Source organism: Pseudorca crassidens, chromosome 6 (assembly GCF_039906515.1).
Source record: "Pseudorca crassidens isolate mPseCra1 chromosome 6, mPseCra1.hap1, whole genome shotgun sequence".
NCBI lineage: Eukaryota > Metazoa > Chordata > Mammalia > Artiodactyla > Delphinidae > Pseudorca > Pseudorca crassidens.
The window spans coordinates 65,779,195-65,799,251 of NC_090301.1; the positions used below are offsets into that span (position 1 = coordinate 65,779,195).

The 20,057-nt window shown below is 37.6% G+C and overlaps 1 protein-coding gene across 1 annotated transcript in view; it reads left to right on the plus strand.

Moving 5' to 3' along the window:
• The first annotated feature begins 3,658 nt into the window (after nucleotides 1–3,658).
• The window catches only part of TTC21B (tetratricopeptide repeat domain 21B), an 85,300-nt gene continuing 68,901 nt past the window's right edge, over nucleotides 3,659–20,057 (plus strand). The window contains exons 1-7 of the mRNA XM_067741677.1: nucleotides 3,659–3,792; nucleotides 8,522–8,651; nucleotides 8,740–8,850; nucleotides 11,752–11,918; nucleotides 14,295–14,417; nucleotides 17,407–17,564; nucleotides 19,869–19,953. Of these exons, the coding sequence (XP_067597778.1) occupies nucleotides 3,772–3,792; nucleotides 8,522–8,651; nucleotides 8,740–8,850; nucleotides 11,752–11,918; nucleotides 14,295–14,417; nucleotides 17,407–17,564; nucleotides 19,869–19,953 (795 nt within the window). The 5' untranslated portion in view covers nucleotides 3,659–3,771. The remainder of the gene's footprint in view (nucleotides 3,793–8,521; nucleotides 8,652–8,739; nucleotides 8,851–11,751; nucleotides 11,919–14,294; nucleotides 14,418–17,406; nucleotides 17,565–19,868; nucleotides 19,954–20,057) is intronic.

A 20,057-nucleotide genomic window follows, 5' to 3' on the forward strand; every position in this document is an offset into this window, starting at 1 on the left:
TAAATTCTGGGAGGAGAAGACAAGAATTTTATTCTCTGCCATCAGCACTCATTAAACGTTTGGTGAATAAATGAATGATTAAGTAACACATGGTTAGAACTTTGATCACTTCCTCAACTTTCTCCATAGTATCATTTAGCAAAACAAAATGTGAAAGGTAAGTGACTGACCATTATCATTGTCTCCCTAATTTACTTAAATGAATAAAATTGGAGAATTTTAAAGGGATGAGTTATGACAACCATCTTATTTTTTGCATCAGCAGACACCATGCTTCATGCACAATTCAAAAGAATGGTACGTTTGTGCTGTGTTATTTGGAGAAGAAAAGAGCACTAGATAGCATACGGAAGGCTGGATGATAATGTCAGGGAGGTAAGATGTCTTGCCCCATAGTCAGCTCATTTAGGTAAGAAGCTTTCCTATAACTGTGGTATGAACTTTTACGAGGTGGTTTTCAATTTTTGAAATATTTTCACATAGTCTCATTTAGTCTATACACTAACAAAACAAATATTACAATCCTAGTCCCAACTGCCCACTGTAAATGTATAAACTAAAGCAGAGAAAAGTTAACAACTTTGCCCAAAGTTGCAAAGTTATTAAGGGATAGAGCCTTAACTTAGATCCAGCAATTTTGACTTTAGTTAACTTCTAACTTCTCCATGGTATCACCTGTGAGACTAAACTCTGTGCCAATTTATTTGGATTTCATACATATTTACTCTCATTTACTGCTTCAACTTTATAGTAAAATAGCCTTAAGAAGAAAAGACAAACACCTCATCTCTTTATTATTCATAACTGCTTTGAAGGCTAGATTGGGAGTAGAAAACTGTGAGACCTTGGGTAGATTATTTCATATCTTTGGGCTTCATTTGTAAAATAAAGAGATTGGACAATTGTTTCTAAAGTTCTTTCCAGCTCCCAAATTTAATGAGGTCATAGATTTATCTCTGTTTTATTTTCTGTGTACTTACTTTTACTTTTGTGTTCACCAGAACCACCTATTTTTCTTAAGGGTTTCCTTTAACTTCTCGAATAAATGATAAAATAATATATATACAAGTGAATCGGTGTAAGAATTGGGGGGAAGAAAGCCAAACAGAGGCACAATTGAAGGGCTTCAATAGTCCTATAAGATTTACTAAATGCTGATGGAATCAATACTGTGCTCTGTGTTCAGAGTAGTTGGGAGTACAAATAATCATAGGTTAAAGTTATTCAATGCCTACCATATATCTAACACTGCTGTGTTCAGTAAATGAACACAGTGACTCATTTAATCTTCTTAACAGCTTTCTGAGGTATTAGTCCCACTTTACAGCTGAAGCACAGAGATGTTAAGTAGTTTTTCTAAGTAAACAACTTGGAAATGGTGGTGTCAGGATTTGACTGCAGATGGCCTAGCTCCAGGGACCAAGCTGTTACTCACCTCACTATATTGGGTGGCTTTAATGTACTCCTCATTTAGTAGAAAAGATTAAACAAACAAAAAATACACCATAGCTATAATGCAAAAAATATAAAGGTGTGTTAAGTCTTACAGAGCACTACGTGTTTCATGGAAATTAATGGTTATGTCTGTTATGTGTTAGGAACTTTTCGTATGTGGTTAGGTGTTTAATTTCTTTAGTAAATGGAAAATTAAGCTCAGGAAATTACTTGCCCGAGTCACAAAGATAATAGCGTGCCAGGAGTTCCATCTCACGTCTGAGAGACCATATTCTTCCTACTGCACCAGGCAATCTCACACATCCAATCGGTTATGGCCATCCCTAAAGGCTTCATACACAATGAGATTTGAGATGAACTCTGAAAACAAGAGTAGGTTTCTTTTTTCAGATGGAGAAAGAGCTCAGAGCAATGTAAGGGAAGGCACCCAGAAGAAGGAATGTTGTCCCATTTGCCTGGAATATAAGGTTCTATGATTGGAGAAGTAGGAGATAAGGCTTCAAAGACGATGAAAGGTCTTAGATGGCAGACTGAAACGTTAGTAGGTAAAAGTGAGCCAGTAGAAATGCTTGAGCTAAAGAACACCTCAGTTTTTCAGGGAAGACAGAGTTTTTCCTGGCCTGAGATCCAAAAGAAACTACTCACGTGAGGCCTTATGCAGGGAACAAGTTTACCAGGAGTGTCAAAGCAAATTCCCAAAGTAGTTTTAATCCAACAAACACTCATGGAGTGCCAGGCATGGGGTTTTGTGCTAAATACTTTAACCTTAGAACAAAATTCAACGAAGGAAATTTTATAAAGGGCTAAATTAATAAGGCCCAAGTGTACAGTCTTCCAGTAGTCTGACAGCCCAAGTTTAGACTTTAAAGATCTCAGAAAGGTAGCTTGATCATCTCTTCCTTTAACTATGATCCTCAGAAACTTTCTTCTGGATGAACTCTTCACTTGAAACCCAAAGCATACAGGTTAAGATTATATACTCAGATGAGCATCTTAGTTTCTGATATTCTCTGCTGCATACCAAGTGCAGATTAATCCACAGGCTTTGAAAATCAGACCAACAGGTATTACCAGCTGTCCATTATCACAAACATTTAGCTTGACTATGAATGATGGAAACAAACAAAAGCAATCTCATGAAAATAATATGTGCCTCTCTGGGTAGAATGCACTTTTAAGGGAAACCAGAGAGAAATATTGCCTAGCACTGAAGTCTGTAGTCATACCCACCCTTTCCCTCAAGATTGTCTTTACCTAACCTACTGGCATGGAGAAAAGGTTAATGTTCGTTGACTGCTTAACAAACTTAAAATCTGATTAAGGCAACTATGAATCACATCAACTAAAGTAAGATACTTAGAACTAGGATTGAAATTTGGGATCCATGTAAAAGATTCCACAAAGATTACTTAAACCTCAAATCTTATTTTAAAAATATCTTTAAGCAGAAATAGGAAATCTCTTTGTTCATTCTATTTCAACTCAATTCACTAAATAACTGAAGAAATCTACGAGCAACTAACAGTTGCGTGATCGGTGCAAACATAAACGTTTGCGTAGGGATTAATTTTATTCTCAGTTTAAAATCAGCAGTGTTATTATTTTTTTTAACTGAAAAAATAGGTTTACTTCCTTGGTTCCTCCCATTATCAGGGCTGGTAAAAAGAAAAAAAAGACTAATTTAACGTGCTTTCTAACAAAACACACGGGATTGCAGCACTGCCTGCAAAGATGGGCGCAAGAAGCTCATCCCTTTCTGTTAAGAACTTGTGATTTTTCTGCTCCACCTTGTGGCCGTAATGCAACCACTACATGTGAAAGTTCAAGGCTTTTCTCTGAGCTGGTCAGGCCTTCTAAATAGCCGCATTGCGGGAAGCCGCCTCTACACAAACGTGTAGAAAATGGTGTCTTTCTTTGTAGCCGGAGATTGGAAACAAACTTGCCCTTTTCCTAAGTCCTCCCCCATTTCCTTCATTCTTTAATTTCTAATCCTCAGGCCCGCCCACCCACGGTGCCCCTAGGGTCTTTTCGCTGTTTGACCTCTGCCTCTCCCAGCATCCGGTTGGTCGCTCCCCCTTCCCCACCCGCCGCCCTCCCTCGGGGTCCCCGCCCGTGCCTCGACCCCCGCAATCCCTGCCGCGAGGGCCCGCCCCCTCCGCCGGCAGCCAATGGCGGCGCGGCCCCGCCCCGTCCCGCCCCTCCCGCCGCGGCCCAAGCTGGTGTGGGCCTGGGCTGCGAGACCCTGAGACCCTTTGCTCTTCTGCTGGGGTTCGGCAGGCGCGCGCTCGGGAGGCACGCGGCTCGGCCTCGGAAGCCATGGACTCGCAGGGGCTGAAGGTGAGCGGGCAGGAGCTGGCCGTGTGTTGCCGTGGGGGGGGCCGGGGTGGCAAGGGGCCGGGGGGCGTGGGGAGCTCGCGGGCCGACCTGGCTAGGCCGTTGTTACCCTGCGGTACCTGCCGCCCCGGCTGGCTAGGTGCCCCCGCTTGGGGTGCGGGCCTGTAACCTACATCACCTGCTCTCCCTCCGCGGGCCCTGCTTTGGAATCTTGAGGTCTGGGCAGCCTTCCCCGCGCGCTGCTTTCCGAATTGCTGTTAGTGTGCTTTTCCCACCCTGTTGGTCGTGTTTACTTTTACTTTTGTACCCTGTTTGCTTGGAAGGTTTGGTCAACATAGGACACCTAGTGCGTCTCCCGGGTGCAATTTTTAAGGACTTACAGCAAACTAGTGCCAGCTGCCCCCGTGAGACGGTAAAAGGAGCACGGAAAGATGATACGAAATCAGTTAAAGACATAGGCTTGAAAATGGAGGAGTATTTTAGGGTGATGGTCTTCTCCGTTTATCACTGATGCATACGTTCAGCAAATATTTAATGACGGTCCACGTAAGAAATGATATGAAAACAAAGACATGAGACTTGAAAGTAAAAGAAGTTACTTTTTAGGATGATTATCTTCTCCATTCATTTGTTCACTGATTCCCTTGTTCAACACACATTGATGGAGGGCTCACTGTCCACTGGAGCTGGAGATAGTGATGAACAGAACGGAACAGTCCCCACCTTCACAGGGACTGTGAATTTATAATCTAATGTTGGCGAAAACCTTAATTAACTTAATTCAACAGATGTTTACTGAGTGCCTCCCATGTGTCTGGCACTCTTCTAAGCGTGAAGATGATAAGCCCTGCAGTAATAAAGCTAAGAAAAACCCTCCCAAATCTTTCTACATTTGAGGAGGGGGAGTCAGTCGGTAAACAGGTAAATGCAATGCGTACCACGTTAGCTGGTGATGAGTGGTTGGAGGACAGTTTGGCGGTGATGGGGGTGCTGGAGTGTCTTTTGCTTTTTTGCCTGAAGTTTTACATGATCTTCCTGTGAAGCCTTCCCTCATCCCCTTAAGTATTTTCATCCCCTTAAATTTATCCTTTGTACTGCCACCCAAATGAACTTTTTAATAAAAACGCTTTCGTGCTAAAAACTGTGATTTAACTCCTCATCTCTTAGAGGATCAACTCAATAGGAGGCCCTTCTTGACCCTAGCTTTCTTCTAACCTTGTTATCCAATAATCCCTGTTCTACTTAAGGTTCTAGAACAGAAGCCTTAAGTAGAACAGCAAACTTTAAAGGGCCAGGTGGTACATATTCAAGCTTTATGGGCCATAGGGTCCCTGTGGCATCGAATCTGCCATCGTATCATGAAAGCAGCTGTAGACAATACTTAAGCATGGCTTTGTTCCAATAAAACTTTACTTACGGACACTGAAATTTGAATATTTTGAATATAGCTCACTGTGCTATACAGTAGGAACTTGTTTATCCATTATCTATATAATAGTTTGCATCTGTTAACCCCAATTTCCCAATCCCTCCCTCCCCCACCCCCCTCCCCCTTGGCAACCATCAGTCTCTTCTCTGTGTCTTAGTTTGTTTTTGTGTCATAGATAAGTTCATTTGTGTCATATTTTAGATTCCACGTATAAGTGATATCCTACGGTATTTCTCTTTCTTACTTCACTTAGTATGATAATTTCTAGTTGCATCCATGTTGATGCAAATGGCATTATTTCATTCGTTTTTATGGCCGAATAGTATTCCAGTGTGTGTGTGTGTGTGTGTGTGTGTGTGTGTACACACACACCACACATCTTCTTTATCCATTCACCTGTCAGTAGACATTTAGGTTGTTTACATGTCTTGGCTATTGTAAATAGTGCTGCTGTGAACATTGGGATGCATGTATCTTTTTTAATTTTCTCCGGATATATGCCCAGGAGTGGGATTGCGGGATCATACGGCAACTCTATTTTTAGTTTTTTGAGGAACCTCCATATGGTTTTCCATAATGGCTGCACCAATTTTATTCCCACCGACAGTGTAGGAGGGTTCCCTTTTCTCCACACCCTCTCCAGCATTTGTTATTTGTAGATTTTTTAACGATGGCCATTCTGACCGGTGTGAGGTGATACCTCATTGTAGTTTTGATTTGCATTGCTCTAAAAATTAACGATGTTGAGCATCTTTTCATGTGCATGTTGGCCATCTGTATGTCTACTTTCGAAAAGTGTCTATTTAGGTCTTCTGCCCTTTTTTTTTTTTGGTGATACACGGGCCTCTCACTGCTGTGGCCTCTCCCGCCGTGGAGCACAGGCTCCGGACACGCAGGCCCAGTGGCCATGGCTTACGGGCCCAGCCGCTCCACGGCATGTGGGATTCTCCCGGATCGGGGCACGAACCTGCGTCCCCTGCATCGGCAGGCGGACTCTCAACCACTGAACCACCAGGGAAGCCCCTTCTGCCCATTTTTTGATTGGGTTGTTGGGCTTTTTTTTTTCTTTTCCTGAGTTGTTTGAGCTGTTTGTATATTTTGAAAATTAAGCCCTTGTCAGTTACATCATTTGCAGATATTTTCTCTCACTCCATAGGTTTTTTCATTTTGTTTGTGGTTTCCTTTGCTGTACATAAGCTTTTAAGTTTGATTAGGTCCCATTTGTTTATTTTTGCTTTTAATTCTATTACCTTGGGAAACTGACATAATAAAACATTGGTACATTTCTGTAAGAGAATGTTTTGCCTTATGCTCTCTTCTAGGAGTTTTATGGTGTCATGTCTTAATATTTAAGTCTTTAAGCCATTTTGAGTTTATTTTTGTGTATGGTGTGAGGATGTGTTCTAACTTCATTGATTTACATGCGGCTGTCCAGCTTTCCCAGCATCACTTGCTGAAGAGACTGTCTTTTCTCTATTGTATATTCTTATCTCCTTTGTGGAAGATTAATTGACCGTAGGTACGTGGGTTCAAATAGTCTTTAGATTCTAGTCTCAGTTGAAAATTTTAAGCTTTTCTGGGACAGGAATCATATCTTATTCATCTTCATGTTCACCGTACCTAGCCCAGTGCTTGGCACTCGTAGCAGTCAGTAAATGTTTGTTGGATTCAACAACCTAACCTGAACCAAGGCAGTGGAAATAGGTGCAGGGAGTGGGAAGCAGACTAGAACAACAGAAGAACCTACTGACTGGTTAGACTTATGGGGACTGTGCAAACAGGAAGAGAGGATTCCTGACCCGATGTCTGGCTTGGGTTTTGGGGAAATTGAAATAGGAATCGGGAGCTGCGATGAGAAGTCTTGGCCGGACACGTGTTTTTTTTTTTTTATATCATCAACATTTGGGGTTTGGAGGAGCTTTTTTTTTTTTTTGGAATAGGAGTTTTACAGTATGGTATCTCAATTAATCCTTACAATGACCTATAAATGACTACCAGCATTTTACAAATGAGCAAAACTGAGCGGCTGTAAGATGGACAGGAAATTTGAAAACAGGTCTTAAAATCCATGTCCTTTTTATGATACCATGCCACTGCCTTTTAGGAGAGTTATAGGTGCTTAGTGATACTAAACGCTGGACAGAAGTCAAGTAAGATCATATTAAAAGTGTCCTTAGTTGTGGCAAACTAAGAAGTCATTTGCAACCCTAGGGAAAGGGCTCTGGAGGAAAACTGCACTTTCCTGAGGTGTGCTGCGGGGGTCTTGGAATTGGTGTCCAGATCACACTTTGAAGAAACAGTGGCTGAGAAGGGACTGGAGAACAGTAACCACAGGAGGGAAGCAGAGTAAAAGTCGGAGGATGTTTGCCAGACTGTTCTAGAGAAGCACATGGACTGTAGCCCTCCAGAAACAATGGACTGTAAAAAAAAAAAAAAAAAAAAAAAAAAAAAAAGCTGTTCAGACACTCATTTTAATCCTGTCAATCAGTGCTTCATCTATATTTCTTGCTCCTGCTGAACCAGCTGAAGAGTCAGACTAGGGAGGTATGGGATGGCCCGAATTGGTTTGTGGGAGTGAATCAGGTATATCACGGTGATGGTGAATATGGCTTCCCTCTTTGATTAGGTTAGCAACTAAGCCTTAGACGTGATCCTGAGAAAAATGGTGAAAAGCGGAGATCCAATTAATCAGAACTTTGTATCTCCTGATACTAGTTTTCTGCTTCATGTATAAATAATATAATTTTGAGAAAAGCCTAATGATAGTGATTTCCATTAAAAAATAGATCCTTTGTTTTACTGACAGTTATTTGTTGTGGAACTCAGAAAACAAGATAACCTTTGACAGTCAATTGCTGAGTTTAATTGGTCATTACTTTGTGATGCTATAAAAACAAAATAGAAGGGTTTTTGTTTTTAAAATAGATCTGGTCTGGCAGTGGGAGCCTCCTGTCTTTTTTTTTTTTTTTAATTCCTGCTTTTTGTCTGCTTTCCCATTTTCTAAAACCTTAAGAAAATGTGAGGAAAGGAAAGAGGTGAAAATACCCTGACTTCAGTATTGTTAAGAAATAGTTTAGGAAAAAAAGATTGAAATTATTAGACAACATTGAGTTATTTCAATAATTTTGTGTTCACTGTGTTCTACATTCCTTAAGTGCTAGCCTTTAACAGTATTTAAGGAAGTTGGAAGAAAAAAATACGTTATCGAAGTTTTAGATTACTCAAGATCTTAGGTTAATATCTGCTTAGAGTATTTCAGAACATCAGAATCTCTTTTAACATTTAGTCTTTATTTCCTCTTAGACTTTGATTAATTACTATTGTCAAGAGAGATATTTCCATCATGTGTTACTTGCTGCCAGTGAGGGAACTAAGAGGTATGGCAGTGATCCTGTCTTCAGGTTTTATTATGCCTATGGTACATTAATGGAAGGTATGTGCTAATTATTAAACATTTCCATAAGTTTTAAATTCTTGTTTTGCACAAAGAACAATTTTCACTTCGTAATTTTGATTTTCAGGTAAAACTCAAGAAGCTCTTCGAGAATTTGAGGCTATTAAAAATAAACAAGATGTATCACTTTGTTCTCTAATTGCACTGATATACACTCATAAAATGAGTCCCAATCCAGGTATAGTATTTAAGTACAATGCTTAGACAGTTTTTTCTACTCAATTCATTTTGATTTTTCTCAGTTACCTTAACATTCAGTCTAATCATACTGTATTATGTATTACCTGTAGACACTATTTGTCATAGTTGTTTTATCTTCCTGACAAGACTAAGTTTATCAAGCATGAGAAATATGGGTCTTCTGCTTTCATATTGCTTTCATATGATACTATTGCTTTCATATGATACATATTGCTTTCATATGATACAAATAGATACTATTTGTCATAGTTGTTTTATCTTCCTGACAAGACTAAGTTTATCAAGCAAGAGAAATATGGGTCTTCTGTTGCTTTCATATTCCTTATATCCTATGGCAGAAGTTTCATTAGTATGTAGGGATTGTTTGAATTAATGTAAAGGTGAATAAATATTAGCAATGGTTAAACCAAGAAAGGACAGCTCAAAACAGGTATATACATAAATTACTCTGTAGCAGCCAACTTTACAACTTGTTTTGTGCATATACAGCTACATGCAGTTTCTCTCTTCTACTATATCTTGAGCTTCTTAAAAGCCTTTACATCCCCCAGGGGGGCTAGCTCTTTGGAAGACATTCAGTAAATTTTTATCCAGTAGTAGGTTGGGAAATATGATTAAGTTAAAGAAGGAACTTTATACATAAACCAGCAATTAAAATTGTGTGAACTGTCTTAATACATAGCATATCTTAATGGCTGAGGCAGAACAGTATTGGAATTCTAGGTAATAAAAAAGAAATTGTATTGTATTCATCCATATATATCCAGTAACAGCTAATAGCATTGTAAAAATAGATCTTATTTCAAATAATTAAACAATTACCAAATGTCATAAAGTTTTTTAAATATTAAGAAACAGTTTTTTCTTAAGCAAAGTATCACTTACATCCTTCACCCACATATACTTGTACAAATAAATAAAAAGTTACTTAAAACACTAATATGTTTAGTTCATAAGCAAATCTACGACTAAATGCTTTCTAAAACTTTTAAGAAGTGCGGGGAAATGGCATGTACTGTTTATCCATAGGAGTAGGCTGGGAAGACTGTGGAAATGGGGACTTGATCTTCTCAGACAGGAGAACTGGATGAGCAAATATGTGGAAGTGGTTCAGGATTAGGTTCATCTCTGGATCCCCTTCCTTTATGTTCCAGCAGGGGTGTGTGTAGCTGGAGCAGAGAATTGGTGTAGGAGAGCTGTAGTCAGTAAGCCTTAAAAAAAAAAAAAAAAAAAAAGAGAAATTAACAAACTGTTTTCTTCCTAGAATCAAGTTTTTATTTAATTGGTTACTCCCAAGAGTACTGGTTCTGTTAGAGAATGTGATTTCCGGGATTGTTTAGAGACACCTGAGTAGTCAGTCACTTGACTTTCCTCCATAATAATGCTGAGTGCGCTTGAGTTCAGGAGAGGCCCAGATGTCTGTCTGTCTCGCCTAGGAAGAGCCTACATTGTTCTCGTACATTCTTCCTGAATGCTAATGTAAGCCCTGTTTATTAAAGGGCTGTGATGCATTAAGAACTTGAGCTGATATCTGGAAAGAACTAGTTTTATGCAGACAATCACAGCTAGCTGATGCCCCACTAGGGGACTTGACGGAAATCTGGGCAGGAAGGTACAATGCCTGCTCCTGCCTCATAAGTTCTGTTTCTGTATCATGCCTATTTAGTGAGAACTTCTGAAGGTGTTGCAGTGGGTGTGCTGTAGGCAGGGCGGAAGGGGTCCCTTGCCAAGCAATCTCTAGCCCTCCAGAGTACAATTTTGTTTCCTAAACTCGTAAAGTTGTACCTTGGTAATTCCACATTTAAATTTAAATTTGTATCCTTAGAGTTAAAAGGAGGAGTCACGTACCTTTTCTTGGTAGCCATTACCAGAAAGGTAGTCTGTTAGAATCTCAGTCCTCAACTTTGACATTTCTTCTTTCTGTTGGCTAGCTGATCCACATTTTGATTCGACCTGGGATTTGGATCTAACTGACATTTGTGTCCCAAGCATTTACATAACAGATTAAATAGAAGTGATTAGAGTTCTAGGCGTAGACCATCTTTTTAAGGGAGCAGTCAGTATTAACTATATAAGTAGTAATTATACTACCTTTCATTAACCTGTGACAGCAGCCTGGCTTGGACATATATTGTAGAATTGGATTAGGAAGTAGGGTAATTTGACTCCTAGTTCTGAATTTGCCCCTAATAATTGTCTCATTTTAGAATCATTGCCAACTTTTTCATCTTAGTATTTAAAAAAATATTTGCATATATAGCCTTTATGTCTTGAGAATGACATGAACTATAGAACTGTAGTGTGGTCACAGTGGTCATTAGCCACAGGTGGCTGTAGAGCACATGAAATGTGTCTCGTTTGAGGACATGAGTTTTAAATTTTAATTCTAATTAATTTACTTTAAAATTTAAAACTGATGCTTGATTCAGTTAGAAAAATTATGTTTAGAACAAGTATATGATTCTGCTTTTTCCAAAATAAATTTTATGAAATCTCACTATAAAGATTTGCTGAAGAAAATTTCGCATCTTAATTGAGATGTGCTTTGTGTAAAGTGCATACCAGATTTTAAAGATTTAGTAAGACGAAAAAAAAGAAAAGTATCTTCTTAATAATTTTCAAATCAATTATGTGTTAAAATGATAATTTAGATATATTGGGTTAAATAAAATATATTATTAAAGTGAATTTTACTTGTTTCTACTTCCTTGATGTGGCTACTAGGAAATTTTAAATTACATATGTGGCTTGCATTTTATTTGTATTAGTGCTGCTGTAGAGAGAAGAACTGTATTCTCTGCTGTTAGTTATCTGACCTATTATAAACTCTAAATCTAGAATTTAATTTTCACTTAATGTCTTTTTTTCCTTCTCCCAGATAGAGAAGCTATTCAGGAATCAGATGCCAGAGTGAAGGAGCAGCGTAAAGGAGCTGGACCAAAAGCTTTGTACCATGCAGGCTTATTTTTGTGGCACATTGGTCGTCACGATAAGGCGAGAGAATATGTTGACCGAATGATCAAAATGTCAAATGGTAGTAAAGAGGTAGCTGGTTTTCTTATTTTGAAATACTAACATTAAAGGAAGCTTATGTTATTTATATAAAAGCTTTGTTACTTATTGCCCACTCTATTCTCATTTTATAAATAACAGCCTTATTTTAATATTTTATTATTTTATAAAATTGGTTCTCTAAGCTTGTTTTTTTTAATGTTATTTATTAACTCTTGACAAGAGCCCTCCCTGGTTCCTTCCCTCCCTTCCCTCCTTTTCTTTCTCCTTCCTTCCCTCCCACTCTCCTTATTGAACTGCTCTAGGTACAAGGCACCATTATTTGCACTGTTAATAATAGAAAGATAAAAAATACATAAACTTTACTTTCATGAATGGATCATCTAGCAGTGTTATAGAGCACACACCCAATTAACATTGTGAGAAAATTGACAAATGGAATGAGAGAAGTGTGATTAAAATGTGCAGGAAAATAATAGTTAACATTTATTGATCATTTACTTCGTGCTAGGCACTATTTTATGTACTCAAGGAGAGATCACATCGATAACTGTTAGGCGAATGAAGAAGAATTTCTTGAAGGAAGTAGCATTTGAGCTAAAACCTGAAAGATGGATACAGTTTCCACAGGCAAAGATTATGGAAAAGGGAAGTAGGTACTCCCAAGGTGGGAGATAATAGACAGAAGGGAGAAGAACAAGGAGACATGTAGGTCTGGGTACAGTGAGAACCTTACACCTGATGGGAATACAGGGTACAGAGAAGAAGAGGGTGGAAGAAAAGGTTGGAAAAGTGGGTTGGGACAAATTGAAGGATCTTGATGGCTAGGTACAAACACTTGTATCTAATTTGATATGCACTGAGGGTCATTGAAGAGTTTTAATCATGTCAGTGATGTTATTAAAGTGCAAATTCAGAAGGTGAATTTAGCAAAGGTTTATAGGATGAACTGACCTGGGAAGAAACCAGAATGCAGGCCCCCAAAGATAGTACTTTCTGGCAGAAGGCTTTAAGGGCCTACGCTAAAATACTATTCAGTTTATCAAATTCAGGTAAGAATTTGAGAATTATCAAATACCCACAGAACTTTTCAACTTATTATAAATATTGGGGGGAAAGATATTGAGGTGTCAGATATCAAGGATGTCTCTGAGGTTTTAAGCCTGGACAATTCAGAGACCAGTTAATGTGACTAGAAAATACTTTGGGATGAGAAGGTAATCTTGGAGGGAGGTGATGTGTTTGGTTTTAGACATTCTATATTTCAGGCTCTGACAGAACAGTGAGATGGAGACAGTAGATGAGCTTCTAGAAAAAGAAGAGAAAAAATTAGAAAAGGTATTGGACTAGAAATTGAGGTTGGGAATCATCCACACAGTTGAAATGATTCAAGAAAGTACAGTGATCTAATGAGTAGAAATAAAATTGTTTAGGTATTCTTTTTTTTTTTTTTTTTGCGGTACGCGGGCCTCTCACTGTTGCGGCCTCTCCCGTTGCGGAGCACAGGCTCCGGACGCGCAGGCTCAGCGGCCATGGCTCACGGGCCCAGCCGCTCCGTGGCATGTGGGATCCTCCCGGACCGGGGCATGAACCCACATCCCCCGCATCGGCAGGCAGACTCCCAACCACTGCGCCACCAGGGAAGCCCTGTTTAGGTATTCTTACCTGTCTTTTCAGGTGAAATATAGGGAAGTAAATATGATCTTAGTTAAAGATTTATAAGGTTTGTTAATTAACCTAGAAATTTTTTGACAGATGAGCAGATTTTGTAATTTTTTATTTGGCATTAAAAAGAAAAATAATCAACGTGTATTCATCTTCTTTCTAATCCTATAAACCTTACTGTCCGTTGGCTCACTAACATTTCTGAAGGTAAACATTCATGGTTTCTTCATTTTTTAATTTCTGAGGCCATTTTATCCTTTCATTTGAAGCTCACTGGACTAGTCAAAAAGATTGAGATAGTTGCCAAATTATCTTAATTTTTAATAAATGTGAAGCAAAGCACTTCTTTTTTCCCATCTTAGTTCATTTGGTCTATTTCCCCAAAAAGAGGTAACAAATTCTTATTTATGTATTGAATTACATGTTTAGTAGTTATTAGTAATTTATTAGCAAAGCCCCATGTAAGAATATTGGTTATTTAGTACTAAGGGAATATTTTACAAGCTTCTTAATATTAACCACAGTAGTAATCTTAAAGGCTGAAATTCATAATAGTTCCAAGACTGTAGGCTAGCAAGGGTTTAAAAGTGATTTTATTGCAGTCTTATTTTTCATAACATTATTTGATAGACTGATTTTTGTTACTAATTACAAATAAGAATGATGCTTAGCTTAACTTCCTCATCAACATTTATTTCTTTCATTTCCAAAAAAATGAAAATATTAGAATTATTCATTTTACAGGGACAGGTTTTGAGAGCATGGCTTGATATTACAAGAGGAAAAGAACCTTACACTAAAAAAGCACTAAGGTATTTTGAAGAGGGATTACAAGATGGAAATGATATTTTTGCTCTGCTGGGTAAGGTGAGTTGGTGTCAGATTAATAAAATGATGTTTTAAAATTTATTTGTAATATATATGAAACCCAACAAAACCAAGTAGCTCAAAAAGATAGGTTTTATGTTACTTTTATCAACTCTCAACTGCAGGAGGGACTTGCATTTGTATGGGACGATGAACGTAAGCTAGAGAAAAGTACTCCCTGCCAAATTCCTGAATCCTGGATCCGTTTTAATTGTTTTTATTGTTGCTGTTGGCAGTTGTGGTGGTTCCTATATTATTTACTCACCAAACATCTATGATGTATCTAATATGTGTGAGGCATCACTCTACATACTAGGGTTACCCTAAGCAAAATAAAACCTCTTGCTTTTATGGAGCTTATGTTCTACTGGTGGAGACAGACAACAAAAGTAAGTGAATTGTATGGTATATTAGAAGGTGGTAAGTATAATGGAAAAATAAAGCAAGGAAAGAAGGAGAAGTACAACTGGGGTATGAACTTGCAGTTTTAAATGGTCAGAGAAAGTGACATTTGAGCAAAGACATGTAGGAGGTGAGGGTTAAAGCCCTGTGGGCACCTGGGGAGAGCATGCATTACAAAGAGGGGAGTAGAGAGTTCGTATACATTAAGCATGTTGAAGGCATTGCTAGGAGGCCTGAAGACTAAAGCAGAATGAGTGAAGGGGAGAAAAGTGAAGGCTAGAGGGAGAGAAGGTGAGTGTCAGGGCAGGTGGGCGTGGCGGGAGGGAATGAGGAGAGACTGGCTGATTCTGTAAAGCCTTTGGCTTTTGCTTTGAACCAGATAGATGGGCAGCCAATGAAAAGAGAAATAACATGATCTAACTTAGATTGAGAGGGGTGACCAAGTGGCAGTGTCATTAGAAATCATTGGTGGGTAGAAATGTTTAATTTGGACTTTTTCTTCAATTCCATGGATGCCATCTGAATGCCTTAAATTAAAAAAAGATCATTTTTTATTTCAGCAAAAAGAATTAAATTTATATTAGGAAAACAGTCTGTTAAATTAGCAGTAATCTGGTGTGGGGGGATAAAAAGGAAAGAGAGGATTATTGGTGTCTTGGCTATTGCCAGTGTCCCCATATTGCTCTTGTCAATTACCCTGGCTAGTGAGCTTGTTCAGATGTTTGCCACCAGTACAGCTAGTATTCGTGCTGCTTGGACTCAGGTTTTGCCTAATGGCACTGCTAGAGGTTATGGGAATTTAGCAAATTTTTAAAGAAGTTTTTCTTGATTATTTCTGCTCCCCTCTATGCCTTAAAGAAAAGCTAGTAGGTAATCTAAGGTAGGGCTATTTCAAGTGTCAATATAAGCAGCTTAGGAAGGATTTACCTTTTTCCTCTAATACTTTAGACTGGTTTAAATTCTTTTTCTGATATAACCCATTCCAATTATGTATTTATTTTTCAGTTCATTCAGCAAGAGGCTTGCATTAGTTGAATTCCTGCTAGGAATGATACGAACCAATTATATAGCAAATTTAGTTTCATTTAATATAGTATGTTGCATTTATATGGGAGGTGATGGTCTAAGGAAGTATTAGATGTGGTCTATTTGCATGATTTTGTTACTTTACGTTACTAGCTATTTAGGCAGATTGCAAAGGCATATATATTTTTAAAAATTATCTGCATTAATCTTTTTTGCTATTGTCCACTATTGAGAAATTTAAATAATAATTTATTTTGACATAGTGGCATCTTTGGATGGTTCTCATACTTTCCTTTAATTATATGGGAACATAATCTCAAACTGATTTCAGGAATATATTGCAGTTTCACTGTACATCTGTTGAGGCTGGATGTTCATTTTGAACTGAGATATTCTAGGACTAAATTCATTCCTAAAGGATATTCAGAAACACATTTTTAAAAATCTGACATATGATAAATATGCCTCATCATCTGTTCTTAAAGCACTTACTATATTTATAGATTTATATTTTCTGACTATGAAAGTAATACATGTACATTGTAGAAAAATTTTAGAATACAGTAATATCTGAATTAAAAATAAATATCACCATTGGAGATAACCAGCTAAACTATTATATTGTAAATGACATCTCTTCGTGTCAGTAAATATCGATCTACAAATTAACATAATGAGTTTTAATGGCCACCTAAAATTTTATTAAGTAAATATGCTATCATTTAATCCTAGGTGGCCATTTCCGGTTATTTTAATTTTTTCTATTATAAATAGTTCTGCCATAAATATGCTTCTTTTTGGTCTTATCCATTTATGTCCTTAAGATAATTCATAGGAGTGAAAATATTGAGGTAGTTTTGTACTTTATTTTGCTGATTCTTTAAAATCTTATCTTCTTTAGGCTGAAAGTAATTTTTAAAAAAAGATACAATATCAATAAAAAAAGATACAATATCTATTAGTTTTAAATGCTACTTGCAAATATCCTGGAAATATTTCATTCTAAAAGGTAATTTTTCTGTTATAAATAGAAGCATTCCTTATGATGTTTCTAAAAATATTTCAGAATTTTCATCCTGTAGTTATATTTCTCAGTTATTTAAAAGTGAATTTTTTTTTTCTTTTTTTTGCGGCACGCTGGCCCCTCACTGCTGCGGCCTCTCCCGCCGTGGAGCTCAGGCCAAGCGGCCACGGTCCACGGGCCCAGCCGCTCCGCGGCACGTGGGATCCCCCCCCCCCCGACCACAGCATGAACCCGCGTCCCCTGCATCGGCAGGCGGACTCCCAACCACTGCGCCACCAGGGAAGCCCCAAAAGTGGATTTTAAAACAGTCACTTATAATGTAAAATATTTTTATTCTGTGATGTTTTAAAATTTTGTTTGATTAAAACTTATTTTGTTTTTCTGATTATAAAACTATTTCTTACAGAAAGGTCAGAAAATAAAAATATAAAAAATGTTAAACACTAGAATTCTACCTCTTCCAGGGTAACTGCTGTGAGAACCTTAGTATATATGATCACAGTTTTGATGTCACTTTTTTCTTTTTTCTCCCATTAGGCACAGTGCCTTGAGATGCGCCAGAATTATTCAGGTGCTCTGGAGACTGTGAACCAGATAATCATGAACTTTCCAAGTTTCCTTCCTGCTTTTGTAAAGAAAATGAAACTACAACTAGCCTTGCAGGATTGGGACCAGACGGTTGAGACAGCACAGAGGTTAAGTATAAAAAAAGATGTCACAAATATCTTTGGATCTGGTTGTAATTTTGAGAAAAACGAAAATCTATGTGCATTTTTTTCTTATAAGGTTTTTTTAATTTGAGTTTTTCAAACAATATAGAATTGAGGAAAACCTTAACTTTGCATTGTTTTTAAAGGCTGAATTTATAGATTTACATAAATATCTGGGTAGCTATTCTAAAACACTCTTATATGCAGAAAGACAAATATCCCTGACCTCATGAAGCTTATATAATAAACAGAACAAGTAAGAAATTATGTAGTATGTTAAAAAGTTATAAGTGCAATGGAGAAAAAATAAAGCCGGAAAGTGAACTAGGGACCAGGGGGAGGGGCTTCAATTTTATGGGTTGGCAGGGAAGGCCTGTGAGAAGATGGCATTTGACAGAGGGAGCCAGCTTGCAGACATCCTGGGGAAGACTGTAGTAAGAAGCAAATGCAAGTGCAGAGACCTTGAGGCAAGAGTACGTGTCATATGGTTAAGGATGGGAAGGAGCAAGATGACTAGGCGGTGACGTCAGAGCACAGGGTCTTGTTGGTCACGGTAAAGATTTTGGGTTTTCTTAAGTGTGAAGGCATTGGAGGGTTCCCTCTCTCCCTTCTTCCCTTCCTGCTTTGTTCCTCTTTCTCCCCAACAACACCCTCCTCTTTTTGTTCTTGCTAATAAATAAGTTAAAGAAACCAGTATTTTTATCCTGCAGGTTTTGAATGATATGAATTGTATTGATTGTATGCCATAACTGTGTAGCTTATTGCGTATCCTCAGTATTTCTAATAAACTGGTGATGGATCTAGAGACTTGGTTAGATTCACATTCACTGTTTCTTTGTTTGGCAGTTAATTCATAAGTGCTGATGTGTTCTTCCATCAAAGAGACATAGTCTAGGCTTGTCTCTCTTTTTTGTGGTATTAGCAGCAATTCGAGCTCAATACCTGGGTACTTGGTTTAGGATTACAGTATGGTTATGCCATTCTTTCTGCATTTCTTAGCTAGAATCCTCCTATAAAGAAAAACTTCCAGCCTGCTGATTGGTTATCTAGTGTTATAGTTTCATGTAAGAAAAGTTGGATAAATGCTTGAGTCTTTTCCCTTATTTCCAGGTTTCAGAAACAAAAAAGGCCTCTAGCATCCCTAGCATTCTCCATTGATGATTGATAGTGGTTTGGGTTTGTTTGTTTATATGACATGGATTAAACTTGAGTGTTTCTAACCATTTTGGTTATTATAATTGCTCAGATTGAGTTATCTTTGGCCATTAGTAGCTTCTTCAAGTTAGTTCTTGAGTCTTTTTTGACATGACCCTAGTAGTCTTTGATAGTTTCCTTACTATTTGGTATGACAAGATATATCAGGGTTATTTTGTGTATTTACTGCCCTGTTCAGGTATCAGCCATGGTCCAGGGCAATCTAATTCCTTTTACTGAGAAATGGTATTTGGAGACCACAATTTGGGTCTAAGTAACTTTCTGATGTTTATATTTTTCCAGATTTCCTCTCTAGGCACTGTGGGGGTGGGTGGGAGTGGAAGGTATCCACATAATGTATAAATATATGCATATATCTTGGGGGGCATTTAAAAAATGAAAAATAGACTTGTTGTATAGCTTTTAAACTTGATTTTTCTTTAACTTAGTATTTCATGGATACCCTTTTATGTTTATTAACAATGAATAGCATCTATAAAGTGAACATATAGTTTATTTTATCTTTCTCCATTGGTAGGCATGTTTCTAATTTTTTGCTGTTCTAAATATTGCAGTGAACACACACACACACACACACACACACACACACACACACACACCTTTATACACATATAGGAGTATTTCTGAAGGATGGTTTCCCAAATGAGGGATTTTGCATATTTCTTACTAAGTTTTGTTTTTGTTCCTATTATTAAAAGGATTTTTTAATAACATTTTCTAATTTATTTTTACCACATTGGATCTATTTTAATGTTGTGAATTCCATTAATAGAGTTTTTGATATTCAGCCCATCTTTACATTCCTGGAATTCTTGTAATAAATCTGTGTGGTCAGGGTGAATTATTCTTTTAATACACTGTTGAGTATGGTAGAATGTATTCATATCTTTTGTAAACATCAAAATTAAGATCCAGAGATTCTTTGGGGTTTAAATAATGAGATTGATAATTTTCATAAAGGAGATGTCACTTTACTAATTAAAATTACTTATTTAAGCAGTGGAATAATAAGCAAACCAAGTTTTCAAGGCATCAAATAAAAATACATGACATTAACTGAAATTTTTTTTGCAGGTTAATGCTGCAAGATAATCAAAATGTGGAAGCACTAAGAATGATGGCCCTTTACTATTTGTGTAGGGAGGGGGATATAGAGAAGGTAAGTTGTATTGTACTGTTATATTTATGTTTTCTATACTAAATATGTATTTAGTTACATACACACATGCACATACAAAAGTGCCTTGAAGTGCTGTTTTAGAA